The sequence below is a fragment of the Ursus maritimus genome, unplaced genomic scaffold (genome assembly GCF_017311325.1).
Source record: "Ursus maritimus isolate PB19 unplaced genomic scaffold, ASM1731132v1 scaffold_8, whole genome shotgun sequence".
In the NCBI taxonomy this organism is placed as follows: domain Eukaryota; kingdom Metazoa; phylum Chordata; class Mammalia; order Carnivora; family Ursidae; genus Ursus; species Ursus maritimus.
Genome location: NW_024426996.1, coordinates 23118962 through 23135955, shown reverse-complemented (window position 1 = coordinate 23135955; position 16994 = coordinate 23118962). Strand labels below are relative to the sequence as shown.

General features: G+C 40.4%; 1 protein-coding gene across 6 annotated transcripts in view; it reads right to left on the bottom strand.

The window, feature by feature from the left end:
- The window catches only part of CCDC158 (coiled-coil domain containing 158), an 81133-nt gene extending 65135 nt beyond the window's left edge, over positions 1–15998 (bottom strand). Inside the window, exons 1-3 of one of the 6 annotated variants that reach the window (XM_008693247.2) lie at positions 15966–15998; positions 8456–8598; positions 2355–2572 (exon numbers count right to left, since the gene is read on the bottom strand). In XM_008693247.2, the coding sequence (XP_008691469.1) occupies positions 2355–2572; positions 8456–8525 (288 nt within the window). In that variant the 5' untranslated portion in view covers positions 8526–8598; positions 15966–15998. Of the gene's footprint in view, positions 1–2354; positions 2573–8455; positions 8952–15965 lie in introns of those variants that run through there. The other 5 variants (XM_008693248.2, XM_008693249.2, XM_008693250.2 and 2 more) reach the window with 5 other exon arrangements.
- Positions 15999–16994: the final 996 nt, after the last annotated feature.

Here is a 16994-nt window from a genome sequence, read left to right as displayed (position 1 = left end):
GATAAAGTGACGGCAGGGAAGAGGTATTGAGAATAAATGAGGTTTGGGGGACCTGGGTGGCTCAGTCAGGTTAGCATCTGACTCTTGATTTTGGCTCAGGTCATGATCTCAGGATTGTGAGGTCGAGCCCCATGTTGGGCTGTGGGGCATGGAGCCTGCTTAAAATTCTCTCCCTCTCCCTCTCTCTAAAAAGAAAGAAAAGACAAGGAAAGAAAAGAAAGAAGAAAGAAAGACTAAATGAGGTTTTTGCCTTGTACAGCTATGTAAAGGTGGCACCCCATATAGTTAGAAGGAACACTGGGAGAAGAGTAGGTTTGGGGGAAAGCTCATGTAACCAGTTGGAAATGCTGAGTTTATAGAGCCTCAGAAACGTTTCAAGTAGAAATGTCAAATAGGTACGTGGATATACTAACCGGTGCAGAGCTAAGGTCTGTACTAGAAATTTAAGTTGAGCATTCATTGGCATATAAATGGCAATAGAAGCCATGGAAATCACTATGACTGTTTCAGACGGCTTTGCTGGAAAAAGAAACTGAAAACAAATAAGCTCAAGGAAAATCAGGAAAGTGTATTTCCATGAGACCTAGGAGAAAAGAGTACTTCAGGAGGAAGAGGATAATCAATCACCTGTGTTTGCTGGAAAATCAAGTAAGAAAAGGAATGTAGGGGCGCCTGGGTGGCATAGCGGTTAAGCGTCTGCCTTCGGCTCAGGGCGTGATCCCGGCGTTATGGGATCGAGCCCCACATCAGGCTCCTCCGCTATGAGCCTGCTTCTTCCTCTCCCACTCCCCCTGCTTGTGTTCCCTCTCTCGCTGGCTGTCTCTATCTCTGTCAAATAAATAAATAAAATCTTTAAAAAAAAAAAAAGAAAAGGAATGTAAGCAGCAATTGGATTTAGCATCACTGCTTACTCCTACTGCAGCACAGATCTCCCTGTCACTATCATTTTCTATTTAAATATCTCAGCCACAGACTATAAATGTGTACATAGAAAGGGCCACGTCTTTTCCATCTTTATATATCCAGCACCTAGCACATCTGTTACATAGGCAGTTCATGCTAAATATTACAAATATCCAAACAGCCCTGTTATTTATTGAGAGATTTAACACATATTTACTGGGAGCCAATCAAGTGTCAGATACTCTGCCAGAGGATGGACAGGGAAAATGAGTGAAGACACTGTTTCTTTCCCTCCCTGGTATGTCTGTGCTCCATCCATCCATCCACTCACCCAGCCCACCTACCCTCTTTATTAGTGAACTTATCGTAAGGTATTATCACTATTTGTTTATATACCAGATCCTCTTCAAGCCTGTGAACCCCTTATGAGTCCTACCATATTTATCTCTGTATCCCTGCGCATAATACAATAGTACATGATTTTCAGCACTTAATACAGTTGTAGTTTTTTCCCTAAATGTGCTTACACAGTCTGAATGAGGTAGAACAATTTGTTAATGAATACTGTAATATGAGGGGCGCCTGGGTGGCACAGCGGTTAAGCGTCTGCCTTCAGCTCAGGGCGTGATCCCGGTGTTATGGGATCGAGCCCCACATCAGGCTCCTCCGCTATGAGGCTGCTTCTTCCTCTCCCACTCCCCCTGCTTGTGTTCCCTCTCTCGCTGGCTGTCTCTATCTCTGTCAAATAAATAAATAAAATCTTTAAAAAAAAATGTTTAGCAAATATAAAAAAAATTCAGCAAATAACTTCTATATACTATTTAGCTATCATGTATACACACACACCTAAAAACCTATCCCTACAACTGCTTTGTACAGAAAAAGAAGGTATCGGGGCACCTGGGTGGCTCAGCTAAGCATCTGCCTTCAGCATGGGTCATGGTCTAGGGGTCCTGGGGTTGACTCCCATGTTGGGCTCCCTGCTCAGCGAGGAGTCTGCTTCTCCCTCTGCCCCTCCCCCCATGTGTGCGTGCACTCTCTCTCCCTCTCTTTCTCGCTTTCTCTCTCAAATAAAGAAATAATCTTTAAAAAAATTAAAATAAAAAGAAAAGAAAAACAAGGTGTCAAGATAGCAGGACAGCAGGCCCAAAACAATTATTATAATTACAGATAAACATCATTAATTACAACATTTTGAGCTATTCAAGTTTAATTAAAATTAGCCATGAAACCAAGACATTCTGACTATTAACAAAAGAAAAATAGGTATATAAACTTCATGTGCCCAATTTTTAATACTGAAATAGAAGGCATAAGCCAAATTTACAAGTTTAGCCAATAAATCCATCATTAAGTGTTTCTTTTAGTAAGTTTAGGTTCTGTTCCAAGGCAATGTGCTCACTGTCATCCCCAAATGGCATAAAGTACTAGAAGAAAAGAATGCAACTCACTTCATTTAGTCTTCTCTGCAGATCTTTGACTTGATGTGAATATTCTTCCAAAACACGTTCAATGTGTTCCTTTCCAGGGTATGGGATGACTTTTCTAGGAGAATCAAGTTCCACTTCATATTTGGGGAAAAAAGGAATTTGTGTCAATGTCCCAGCTGAAGATGCGTTTTCAATTATTGTACCACGAATAGATGACACAAAAAATGGACTTGAAGAACCTAAATATTAAAGAATTAATCAATCAACTTATTAATAAAATAATATTGTGGTAATAATTATCCTAGGTGATTTCCTTATTGACCCCTGAAGATGTCAAGGTCTCAGGGGGAAAACAGACAAGTGAAAGATTGGTAAGAGCTCTGAGAGACGAGAACACTAGGTAAAAAGGAGATTAGGGAGGAGGAGGGAGTTTTTCTTGATAGTGATCAAGTGATGCCTGAGCTGAATGAGCCCTGAAGTATATTAAAGAGAAGAGGAAGGGCACTGCAGGCAGTGGGAGCACCAGAATTATCAGTGAGGAGGCTTGAGACAGCTCAGCATATTCCGGGAGACAGGAAAGCAGCAGCCAGATACGAGAATGAAGGTATAGGCCAGATCACGAAGGACCTTGTGGTCATGTCAAGGAGCTTGAATTTCATCTTGAAAGCTTCGGGAAGTCATTAATGGATTTGAGAGTAAGAGAGTAGTTAACTAAGGCTGTCTGGCTTCAGTATGGAGAATGCACTGAATGGGGATAAAACTGAAGTAGAGAATGGAGTCGGAGGCGGCTTTCAACAGTGCAGGCAAGAAACGGCAAGCGTCTACCTGAAGCAGAGACAGTTTTGACCACAAGGGTGTGGATTTGAGAAATACATGTGGTAAGTAAAAGACAGGGAGGTATCAAAGATCTCTCTTGGGTTGAGCTTCAACATCCAAATAACGCTGCTTGATTTGTGAGTTCAGGAGTTTCGGGTTGCTTCAAAGATAAGGATTTGGGAATCATCAGCATTTGAATTCTAGTGAATCCCTGAAGTCAATGGGATCATCCAAAGGCAGTGTATAAAGTGAAAAAAGAGGATCAAGAAGAGTACTTTGAGGAAATACCAATATTTAAAGGGAAGACAAGGAAGTAAAAGTAAGATTCACAGGAAGATTCACAGAAGAACCACAAAGATAATAGAGAATTACACTCAAGAAACACCACTGGTTTGGACTGAGTGACAGAGACTGTGTGAGATGAAAAGAGGCCTTCCCCATAAGCAGACTGAGAAACCCCTCAGCTGAAAACATATGCTATCTTTCATATAAAGGAAGGAGGCCTCATGGGGCCTGTGGGTGGCTGTCAGTTAAGTGTCTGTCTTCAGCTCAGGTCAAGATCCCAGAATCCTGGGATCTGGATCGAGCCCCACATCTGGCTCCCTGCTCAATGGGGAGCCTGCTTCTCCCTATCTTTCTCCTTCTGCCCTCCCCCCCACCCCGCCCCCGCTCATACTTGGGCACTCTCTCTCTCTCTGTCTCTTTCAATTAAATAGATAGAATCTTAAAAAAAAAAAAATAAGGAGGAGAAGAAGGAGGTCTCAAAGTTAGACCCAAGAGCCCAGAGAATGGCACCAAGAACCATGGGGATTATTCCCAGGCCTGAGTCCTAATCAGGGAATGGTCAACCTGTGCTCAGCTAGATTTCGGAATCGTGATGGACCATGTGTCTCCTGTTCTCCCCGTTTGGAATGGTAGTTTTGATAGATGTGGGCCTGCCACTGTAAGTTGGTGGTCACAGTTCTTCCGATGAAGAGGAACTCGCTCAGGGAGCTGTACTTAAGGACTTAAAACTGAGGCGCTTCATCCGCACCTGAATCTAATTTCAATCAAGAGATTCTGGACTTTGAATGGATGCACGCTGTAATGGGATGAGACTGTTAGGGGCCTTCTTGGGAGAGACTGAATGTACTCTGCATGTGAGAGAAATGTAAATAATTTGCGACCAGAGGGCAAACCATGGTGCTTTGAAAATATGTCCATAAATTCTTTGATAGTCCTCCCTTTAATAGGCAGAGGTTAATTTCCCTCCTCTTTGTAAGAAAGGAGAAATAAAAGTGTATGTGTTATGCATGTGCACATGTATGTCGGGGGGAGGGGTGGCAATTGCTTACTTTTGCAAAAAGAAACACTGGAAGAATAAAACAGAAACTCATGAGAATGGTTATCTATAGGGGTACAGGGATGGACAGAAATAGAGTGGAAGGGAGCGGGATGGCAGCAAAACTCTACTGACTATGCCTTTTCATGAAGTTTTTACTTTCGAGCCATGTACGTGTTCTCCATATTCAAAAAATAAGATGAAGTTGGATACTAACAGAAATAAGCCTACGTGTATAGTAAGCTTGTAACATAATGTCACAGAGAAAACAGTTCCTTCAAGTAACTCTAGAACATAGTATTCTGCCTGTGTGGTCTTCCTGAGCCTCACCTACCAGGAAGTTGTTCACGGTGGTAGCACAGTTAGAGCTCTGAGACTCTTTTGTATGGACTGTGGAAGAGCGAAAACGAATAAATATGCTGAAGGTTTTAGAAACGAGAATTTGACTGTAGGGGAGATGCAGATATGGAGTGGGGGAAGATGAGGAAGAACTCCCTGGTACTGGATTTGAATCTGAGTTATCCATGTGAATCTATGGTAAAAAACTTATCCACTGAATGCTCCCAGACAAAAATGATACTTCAGTAGCGATATGCACGTGAGATTTTGGATTCTATATATTATTCCTTACTGAAAAGAAGCAGGGTTCCTTAGAGAAATGGCTCATTCCAGGCCTGGGGGAACAGGCCAAATACAATGTAAGCCTGGAATATTTTGATGTGCCAGAAAGCAATGAAGTGGGTCATGTTTTAAAAAGACAGGAACCAGCTAAAAAAGACAGGCCAAACATGATACAATTGAGCATCAAAAACAACAGTGGTAGCAATGCACTATAGCAGTTTGAACTAAAGAACAATCTATGTATGGATCTATAGCGATAATAATGAAAGCTTTTCTTTCCTGAGAAATGTCAGCTAATAACTATGGTAAAATTAGAAAATCAACAATATAATCATTGTTTGAACAAGGATCTCCAATTGATACTAAGACTATTGGATAAAAAACTATTTAGTACTAGGATATTCATAAACTCTTGCCAAATGAGTTTAACCTGAATCTAAACATGAGAAACATCAGAAAAATCTAGAATGTCGGATATTCTATAATACAACTACTCTGGACTTTGCCTGCGCCATGAGAAACTACAACAAAGGAGCAAGGATGAAGAGAACCACCACTAAATATAATTAATGGTCTCTGACAATGTTTAAAAAAAAAAAAAAAACTAAGGAAGGTTTTTTATGGGGAATTTTTATGGGGAAAACTGGGTAAATTTTAATATGAATACAAATAAGATGACATCGCATTGATAGTGATTTTCTTAGAGACAATAATGTGATGTAGGAAATCATCCTCATCTCAGGAGATAGCATGTTCAGATTTTGAGGCAAGAATCATGATGCCTTCAACTTCAGATAAATGAAATATAAATTGTAGGTATAGAGATAAAGCAAATATGATAAAAATGTTGACATCTGCTGCATCAGTCTAAGGTATCCAATGTACTATTCTTTTAATAGCTTAAAAAAAATTTCAAAACAAAATGTTGAGGGGTAAGAGGTCACTGACCTCAGTGAGAAAGGGAAAATTTAGTCACATTGGCCAGAGTGCTTCATTGGAGTACTGGGTTCAAAAGCCAGAAGGCAGTAGTTCACAGAATGAATGGATGGACATTAGATGCCCTTAGGAAATTAGGAAATGATGTTATCTAAGAGTGAGAAAGAAGTGGTAAGGTATGGGACCTAAGAAAGGCATAATTTTGAATGAAGTAGTGTGGGAAATGGGAGAGAGAACTGTCTAAGATCATGAGGGAGTCTCTTTTTTTTTTTTTTTTTAAAGATTTTATTTATTTATTTGACAGAGAGAGAGACAGCCAGCGAGAGAGGGAACACAAGCAGGGGAGTGGGAGAGGAAGAAGCAGGTTCCCAGCAGAGCAGGGAGCCCTATGTGGGGCTCAATCCCAGGACCCCGGGAACACACCCTGCCATCTGCCGAAGGCAGACGCTTAATGACTGAGCCACCCAGGCGCCCCCAGAAGGGAGTCTCTTCTAGCGGTATCAAGGATACAGATGAGATGGGAGACTATGACTGTGAAGTGGCAAACTGATGGAAAATCCACAGTTTGTGTATTTTCTCTAGCAGAATCTTCCAGAAGCCCAGTACAAAAACAGAGAAGGCAGTCAGACTGATAAAGATGGAGGTTTTCCTTTAAGAGTGCAACAGAAGAATAAGAGAAAAAGGAAGTTGAAGAGATTGGCAAGTGGTTGGCTGAAAAAATGAATGATACAAAAAAGAAAGTGAGGGTAAGAAGAGGTTTTAATTTAGGAGAAAATAGCAGATCTAGAACAGTTGTTCTCAACCCTTATTGGAAATCAGTATCACCTGGGGAACCTTAAAAAAAAAAAAAATCCAGTGGTACCTAAGCCCCCATCCAGACCTACTGAATCAGAATCTCTAGGTGTGGACCTAAGCCATATAAATGTTTAAAATCTCAAAAAGTGATTCTGACATGGAGCCACGGTTGAGAATCACTCCTCTCACAAGGCACAAGAATGGGTGCTCTAGGAATAAGGGAGTGAGAGGACTGGAAGACAAGGTTTGGATTTCAGAAGTCTAATAGTTCTTGGTAATAAGATCCAAGTAAGAGAAGTGGGCGGATAGAGTCAAGGTCAAGATGAGAAGAACTAAACAGGCCAAGAAACTCTAAGATGGGTCATGCGTGAGGGCAATGATAATCTGGGATGATGATGCGCCTGAGGAGGGAGACACAACCCAGAGCTAAGCGCTGGTGCCCCGCCGATGAGTACAATGAGTACGAGGGACAGAGTGCGTGGGGAGGTGGGTGAGTGGAGTGGGCAGGGGAGACGGATACAGGGTGGAGGGGACAAAGGCCTCTCAGGCTGGCGTAAGCATCCTAAAAAGCCTAAATTTTCTCAAAGTAAGTGTGCTGAAATAAAGGTGCTTAAGCAGACCAGTGAAACAGACCTGTAATTGAGAATAAACTTTGGGTGCATTCTTTTAGATGACAGAGACAGGCAAGGAAAGCAGTCAGGGACCCTGCAGGCCACTCGCCTGACTGCCAGAAAGTCCACTCTCTAGCTCTCCCCTATTCTGCAGTGTGTTGCAGACAACTGCTTTTCCCAGGCTCCCTTCCCACCTCATCTCCCGGGAGGTGACCATGGGAGGTGCTGGGAAGACCCAGAGGAGGGGAGAAGCTGCAGCACCACTTCCTCTCACCCGCCTCAGGGGGCTTCTGGCAGTGAGTGGTGGTTTCCGCTCCCTCCAGGCAGCCCTATTGGAGGTGTGAGCTCTTGCTTTCCTGCCTCCCCCCCAACACTTCCTCTTCTCATTGTCCTTCTAGCCCAAGGCTGGTAGCAGCTTCCAGCAGCTGCGCCTCCTTGGGTTGCTTCTTGCCTCATGAGGCTTCTCCGCTCTTCCACACCTGCTGGTTGCCAATTCCCTGTACTGTCCCGCCGATTTATCCCACCTGTAACCGTTTCTTGCCAGCCATCCTTGAGATTGAGATCGCTTCAGGCAGAGGGGAGGGGGCCCAAACTAGGTCAGTAGAGATGGAGAAGGAAGAATGGACTCAAGAGCCACTGCCTACACCAGAAGGAGTATGCCTGACTGGATGGGGGTGGGGAGGGGAAAAGGAGTTAAAATGACACAGAAATCTGGCTTCGAGCAGACCTGGGAAGACAGGGCATTAGGGAAACATGGAGCACGTTGTAGTACCTCAACATGGAAACAAATTTCAAACCAAAAAAGTAATGTAAACATTTGCTTAAAAATAGATATGCTATTTTTAAAAGTCTAAACAGTTTCTTCCTCAAAAAGGAGAATTTTAAACAGTAAACATTATGACCTCTGTCTGTACCCTGCAGTTAAAACCAAAACATACTAAAAAACAGCAAGCAGCCTGAATGAATATTATGAGGGCTGCTTAATTCCAATTTTCCCATTTTGTTTGATAAAGAATACACACCTCCATTGGATGTGACACCACTACTTGATAAAAGATCTTCATTATTAGATTCACCAACTTTTTGTTCCATATTAAATATTGCTACCTCTTCTCAGAGATCTTGATATAGGAGTGCTTTCCTGTTTGGTTCTTTAGTTCTTTATCTATAAAAGAGAGGGATTCAATCTTTATTAATAAGTTTTTGTGTGAAAAAAATTCATGAAAGAGGAACTGACTTTGTTCATATCGTGGATTTAGTAATAACTCTTCACCAGGAAAATATTTATACAGAAATATTTTATCATATAAAGTTAATGAGTGAATAGAATCTTATTGTAAAAATGTTGCTTTTAATGTCTAAGTAGCTTATTAAAGACAACCTGAAAATCAAAAACGAATAATTACAATGATGATTAACACTCTGCTTCAGGGCGGAGTTTTTTCTTAGTCTCCCTCCTAAGGTTACACTGTCAAATAACGATAGAAAATATCTTAGTAAAAAGTCACAAATTAGTTTAAAAAAATCACAAATTAGCAAACTGGAAATCATTAATAAAAGTCAAAAAACGTCTTAAATATCAAACAGTGCTCATAATCTTAGATTAGGCCAAGAGGACTTCTGGGTTTGGAGAACAATGGTGGTGGGCTGATTCCAAATCTCCCCCCGTCCTCTGAAAACAGCTACAAAATCAACAAGGAGAACAACGGAATAAAAGCACATGGGCTCTATGCCTTTGGCATCCCTAGATGACAGAGGATACTACAACCCTCAATTATCTGTTAACAGAGGGAAAATGTTTTCCAAAACTGCTCCCACCGTCTACCTCCCAGCCATGTAGACATGCAGGTATGGAGAATGGGAGAGGAGAGGCTGGAAAACTGGAAAGGAGCAGAGGGGAGCAGAGGGCTGGAAGAAGCACAGACATATGCACCCCAGAAAGTGAGTAGGAAAAGCCAAGATGTCAGGCTCAGGTTGCAGCTAAGTAGTCCACAGCCCTGGCCACCTGGTAATGGCCTGAAAGTGAGGGGGACCAGAAGTAGCAGCCTCAGAGAAGCAGTGTTTTTGAAGTGATCTCCCCAGCAGACATGGCCACAAAGGGGAAGGAGGGAATAGGGACAATTCAGGCATCAGCAGAAACAAAAAGAAGCAAGATATGCCAACCCTCTTTCTACCCCTCCCACTCCTCCACCACCTCGATGACAGAAACTGCCAGGAAGAGGGCACTCTCAAACTAAGACTCCTGTCCACAAAATGAATAGGAATAGATAAAAGCAAACCACATCCATACAAAACTATTATAAAATATCAGAAAATGTGAGTAAAATCTTTTCTGCTAATAAAAAGTATCCCCTTCCCACTGCACTTACAAACATGAAGCCGAAGAAAACTGTAACACGATACTGCAAACCGAGCTAGATCTTCTCAAACAAGCATTGAGCACATGAAAAATCATCCTTGAATCAGTAATGTAAAACCAAGAAACACGTAGAACAACCAAGCAAACAAACAGAAAGGAATGAAATGAGAGTTGGCTGAGGTCAGGAAAGAGAAGACAATATTCTATCAGAAAGGAAACCCAAATTACAGAGGATGCAAGGGAAGACAGACTGTAATGAGAATTTAATAAAGGCCCTGAAGAAAATCAGGAGAACGGAAGATGAAAACTGAGGAAAACAAGTGAAAAGGCTGAGAGAGGAAGTGAATGAGATGGGAGACGGGCGAAGGAGACTGGCCATCATTGGTGTCCCTGAAGAAAAAAAAAAAAATCAAAACAGTGAAACGGAACTATTATTTAAAACTGTAACCCTGGGGCGCCTGGGTGGCTCTGTCAGTTAAGCGTCTGCCTTCGGCTCAGGTCATGATCCCGCAGTCCTGGGATCAAGCCCCATGGTGGGCTCCCTGCTCAGCGGGGAGTCTGCTTCTCCCTCTCTATCTGCCTCTCTCCTCTGCTCATGCTCTCCCTCTTGCTCTCTCAAATAAATAAGATCTTTGAAAAAACAAAACAAACAAACAAAACACCATAACCCAAGAAAGTTTCTTAGAAATAGAGGAAGCCCTGAATCTACCACACATTTTTCACACTAGGGAATAATGACCAAGAATGATCAGCTCTGAAACGTATCCTAATAAAATTATATTAAGAATTTAAAGATGAAAAAATCCTTAGGGCCTTCAAGCAAAAAGGATGAAAAAATTTACAAAGGCAAGAGAATAAGGTTGGCATATTATTCAAAAATACGATACAAAGCAAGGCAATAATAGAGCAGTATTTTAAAGAAACACAAGAAAGGAAGAATGAACCAAGGACAGACACTATATCCAGCCAAGATTTTCAAAAGAGTCAAAGCCATAGAAAAATAGTTTTGAATGTGCCAGAACACTGTATACATGTGCCCCTTCTGAGGAATCTGAAAGCGGAGGTCAGGCTTCATCCAACCAGAAGATGACTGGTAAAAATGGCAAACTGTGAACAACTTGTGAAAATCTTTTTTTTTTTTTGTAGCCTTTAAATTTTCCAAAATAATACCTGGAAAAAAAGATAAAGATGAACAAAAAAAAAAAAAAAAAAAAAAAAAAAAAAAGGGATGCCTGTGTGGCTCAGTCGGTTAAGTGTCTGCCTTTTGGACCAGGTCATGATTCCAGGGCCCTGGGATCAAGTCCCGCATTGGCTCCTTGCTCAGCGGGGAGCCTGCTTCTCCCTCTGCCTGCCACTCCCCCTGCTTTGTGCACTCTCTCTCTCTCTGACAAAATAAATAAATAAAATCTTTAAAAAAAAATGACTGGGGAAAGTGTGCAAAAGGTCTGATGGTGAATGTTACCTCTTCAGTTGTAAAGTTGATACTAAAACATGGGTAGAGCGATGGCATTGAAGAATAATATATAAATATTACATGTGTGAAAAAGGAGAATAAATGTAACTCGAAATGGGAAGATAAGCGACAAAAAAGGGGACAAGTAGAGGACCACTGGTTGTCAAAAAATATCTTTTAAAACTGACAGAAAGCAAAGAGTTAAATAAGAGGAAAAACGGTCAGTCTATAGGTATACTATAAAAAGCCTTAATGTGAAGGTAACCACTAGAATAAAAATACAAACCTTCTTAAGTGACAAAAAAAAATTTTTTTTAGAGAAAGAGAGATATCATGGAGGAGGCACACAGGGGGAGAGAGAGATAGAGAGAGACAATCTTCAGCAGGCTCCACATGAAGCCCAACACACAGCTTGATCTCATAACCCTAAGTGCCACTGACGTGCCCTAACAAAAAAATGTTTTTAAAGAAAAAGAAGAAACATCAAAAAAACACAGTAAATATAATATATAATAATTTTATCACCAGAAGACAATGTAAGAATAATGGGACAGAATTTAGACCAAACATAAAGTCATATTAATAAACATGACAGAACTTGACTTGCTTATTCAAAGAAAAGGATTTTCAAATTGGGTCTTAAAAATGTCAACTCTGTCTCTATACAAGAGGGCACTTAAAGGCACTGATTCAAAAAGACTGCAAACAAAGTGGTGGACAAAGATTTGCCAGGAGAATGAAAACAGTGAGAACGCACCAGTTAAAATCCTGGTACCAGACCAGGTAGTCTTCAAGGCAGAGTATTAAACAAGACAAAGAGCGCTTAAAGTGAAAAGCCGCCATCTGCAATAAAGATACAACTGACTCCATGTACCATTCAACACAGCACCCACCTTAGATAAAACATACATTATAGGAGATGCAATAAGGACTAAAAACACAGCGAGGATGAGACTTTAACAGGCCGCTCAGTATGAGATAGGTCACACTGACAAAAAGTAAGTAAGGATATAAAAGACTTAGATGAAATCATCACTAAGGTAGACTTTTCAATATACATCAAACACTACACTTTGATAATAGAGAATATACCTTCCTCTCAAGCACACAGGGAAGGAACACTGACAAAAACCAACCACATTCTAGGGCACAAATAAAAGATCTGCAGGTTCCACAGGCACCGGGGTGGCTCATTTGGTTGAGCATGGTACTCGGTGTCGGCTCAGGTCATGATCTCAGGGTGGTGAGATCGAGCCCCGCATCGGGCTCTGCACTTGGCGCAGTCTGCTTGGGATTCTCTCTCTCCCTCTCCCTCTGCTTCTGCCCCCACAACCCGTGTGCACGCTCTCTCCCTCTCTCTCAAATACATAAATAAATCTTAAAAAAAAAAAAGTCAGCAGTTTCAAAAAGTAAAAATGTTACAAACATTTTCTGGTCATAATGTCATAAAACTAGAAATGAAAAGTGAAACCCCAAAGCAAAAAGGCCTTTCTACCTAGAAATCCAAAGCTTCCTATTAAATAACTGTGGTGTGATAAAGGGAATATAAAGGGAGATTAAAGAATTTCAAAAAAATAATGACAATGAGCACACTACATGAGCATCTGAGAGACAGAAAAGCAGTGAAAAAAAGAAAATTCCTGGCTTTAAATACCTATTTCAATAAAAATGAGAGAATGACGATAAGTGAACTAAATTTCTAACACAAAAAGAAAAAAAGTAAAACAAAAGAAAACACATGGTAGGAAATAATAAAGATACAAACAAATTAATGAGGTAGAAAACAGAAAAACAATAAAAGTAATGAATCAGAATCCTGATTCTCTTTAAAAAAACACGGAGATACAGGCAAGGACCATTAAGGTGATGAAAAGAAGGTCACATAGGACATACCGCTTATCATTTATGCAGTAATTCATGATTGTAAGCAGAGTGGTAAACATTTTTTTTAAATCCTGTGAACTAAAGAGAATTTTTATTAAACAGAATTCCTTTTTATTTCACTCACAGTTTCTCCCTTTTGATTACTGAGATGCCATTTGTCAAAACTACAGTTAGATAAATTCTACCTTAATGTATTTCATACTATCATTTTTAAGAAATAAGTAGTAGGTAGGGCGACATTCCATAAAGAATTAGAACAAATGGAATGTTAGTCAAGATTGCTAGGCAATTCAAATGTTCTAAATAGAAGAGAGTGCTGTGGTGTGTGGGGGGGGGGGGAAGCTCTCATTTAAACAAGTTTTATCACGAATGTTTGCTGTATAATATAACTTGCACACTAAAATCGTGCATTTGGGGATTCTTCAAGATGATGAAAAACACTTACAAAATTCAAATTACTGAGTAATGTTAATATTATAAAATACAGATAGATTAAAAACATGACGGAATGAGCAGGACAAGGAGAATCACAGCCCAGTGTTGGGAAGTTACACACTGATCCATCTGCTAGATACCAAAGTTTCTGGTATCAAGCAGGAAACAGAACCTATGAGTAAGGTAAGCAGAACTGAAACTAAAAGTTAGAGAAGAAATAAGAGAAGAAAGGAGAAGGTGTGACTTTAGAATAACCTGATATAAAAAACCAAGTAGAGGGTCACCTGGGTGGCTCAGTCAGTTAAGCATCTGACTCTTGGTTTCAGTTCAGGTCACGATCTCATGGGTCGTGGGATCAGTGAGCTCTGCACTCAGTGGGGAGACTGCTCGAAGATTCTCTCCCTCTGTCCCTTCCCCCACTCACTCTCGCTCTCTAAAATGAATACATAAATCTAGAAAAAAAAAACCCGTTTATTTTGGATGAGGAATGTAATAAACTCATTAATTCAGTATCCCATAATAGGTAGTAGGCCATTGAAGAATGGCAGCCTTTCAGAGGGAAACTTTTTCTTAGTTTAGAAAAAGAAAAGAAAATTAATAGTTTAAAGAAGACAGCCTAGGAATACTTACTTAAACAAGAAGTTTTAAACATTTATTTTTAAAGATGTTTAGTACTTCTGTTTGCCAATGCTGCTGGTTAATGAAATCTGTTTTTAAAAAGTATTTGTAATTCACATTTTTACAATTTTAGACCGGATATATCCTCAGTTTGGCCAAATCACTCAGTGTTTCTCTGCTTTCATGACACTAAGAATTGAAACATTATTCCTATTTTTGAGCATAAAGCTTACTAAATTACTAAGGATTTCTGGCAAAAGAAAGTTTTTTTTTGTCACAATTAGACATTAAATTGTTAAAATGCTGCATTTTGTTGATTTGTGGATCATAATATGGACTTCCATGCGTGGTTAAATCTCTGAGTAAAGTACAAAGCTGAGGTCTTGGCCTCTTCAGGTATGCCCAACACTTACTATGAATGATTCTGCTGGATTTAAAATTATGACTAGAATCACACTGAAAAGGGCCTTGAATTTCTGGCAAGTAACAGGTAGATAGAGATTCTACTCTGGTTATTTGATTGGAGTGTTGCAGAAAAGGCTTTAGAAACCGCGGACCACAAAAAGACTTTTGTGGAAGATTCCTAGATCCCTCAATAATGACTCAAGCCCCCAGGCTGCTGAACCGTCCCACTTTCCACACAAGCCTGAGACTGGGGGCTTTAGAAAATGGGTCCATACTGTCAAACGGCGAGTCTGAAGATATGTTCTCCTTAGGAATTGCTAAGGCACCCCCAGATCGACCTGAATACAGCATACGTAGGCTGGTGCAATCTCAGACATGCAATGAGGAGAACAGTTAATGCTGAACACTGCCTTCCTGCCCGAGTTACTGTTAAGTGCTCATTAACTTCACATGGCTCTTAATGTCTGCTCTCTCAAGCAGTCTTTCTCTCTAGATGTTGTTCCTTGACTATCAGGGTTCAAATCCTAGCTCTGTGATCTACTGGCTTTGTGACTGTGAGAACAGCATTTAACCTATAAGACTATAAGATGAAGGTAAAGAGTGTGAGGCTCAAAGGAACAGGAAAAGAGAACTCGGGCAGCCTGACTATACAGTACTTGCCTCGATCCGCACGCACAGAGTATCATATAACAGGATAGTATGACGTGAACAACAATGCTGTCTTTACAATTTAGCCAGTGTATACTAACTCACTTTCCCATAATAAATGGCTATATCTTTCTATTTGTCTAGAAAGAAGCTATTAGGTTTCATATAGGCCCACTAACATCAAAGAAAGTGGGTTTAAACTGCATTGAGTAAACACAGGTACTATTATCATCTAATCCACAAGTAAGCTATTTAAGATATACTTCACCAGTCCATAATACTGTCTTGTACAGAGGCAGTGTGAAAGGAGGACAGGATTTAAAATTGGGAAACTTAATTCTGTCATTGGCTGTGAGAGCAGGGGCAAATCTTCTCATACCTCTAAGCCTCAATTTCCACCATTACTAAATGAGAATGCAGTTGTGTTTTCCAGACTTTTTAAAGCAGTGGATGCCTTTTTTTAAATTGTCGGAGCCCCAACTACATACCCTCCTCTCTGCCCTAGAGACACCTTTATGGAATGCAGATGCTCTGCCGAACAGAGTTTGAAAACCACAAAAAGAAAGTCCTTGTAGCTTTATGATCTTAGAAAATCCAGCCAAGGCTTTCATCAAGCTCAAGGCTTCAGGCTCTAAAATAAATCAGATATAGGCATAGATATAATAAATTAGTATATCAGTTGTATATGTTCACAATTCTTAAATATAATTCAAAGTAAAATAAGAGATACCTTAATATATGGATATTCTTATTTTCACTTATCCTATTAACACCTGCAAAAGAAAATATTTCAAAATCCGTGTATTACCATATAACCATGCTTCATTATCTAAAATGTATTATTTTTTAAAGTTCAATTCACAAGTTCATTTTCATCACCTAAGATCCCGACAATACCTAACACATACACACACACACACACACACATAACAGCCACCACCACAAAAACTTTTAAGTTCTTTTTCCTTTGGGCTTATCTTGAATATGAAAGTATATTTGAATTAATAGCCTATGGCACTTACCTAGGCTATGTGTGTACAACAGAACACATGCAAGTATATGCTCCCTATTGGTCCAATGCTAATTTTGATGGTATAGATCTCACTGGCATTAGCAAGATAACACACCGAGTAAACCCCTTGCCCAAAACCTTTCCAGACCAGACCTTTCTAGGTATAATCCAAACTGACTTAAATAGACCACCTGAATGTCTTCTGACCATTTAAGTTGCTTTTCAGTGCTTGGAGATGCTTTGACCAGGCAACATCTCTTGAGCGTGGTTAGAAGAGTTGCTAGGCAGAATTCCTATCTGGTAGGTCAGAAATAGGTCTACAGATTTTAAGCAGTGGAGCTGAGATGACAAGCAACCAGGATTTTTGGCATATCTCAGTGGAATCTAAGTGAGAAGTTGCCACGCTGGAAAAATAAATGACAACATCCTCTGTGCAGAATTAGGACTAATGAACAGAGGGAGGCAGGTTCTAGTTCTGGGTGGAGACGGACTTTCTAAAAGCTACAGCACCTTGAATGTATGTGGAGAACTTGAGAGGTGTTCAAGCTGAGAGGGGATGAGCATTTGTTGGGATGACAACTGCCACTGGGTGGCTTCTTAAGGGCAGAGTGTTGGACTAGAAGATCTCCAAAATCTTCTCCAACTTGGACATTCTATGCCTTCCTATGGAAAACATTCAGCTGAAAGAGGACCAAAAATACAACTTCTCACAAGTGATTGTAGCCAACAGCAGGGCCAGACGGGGGC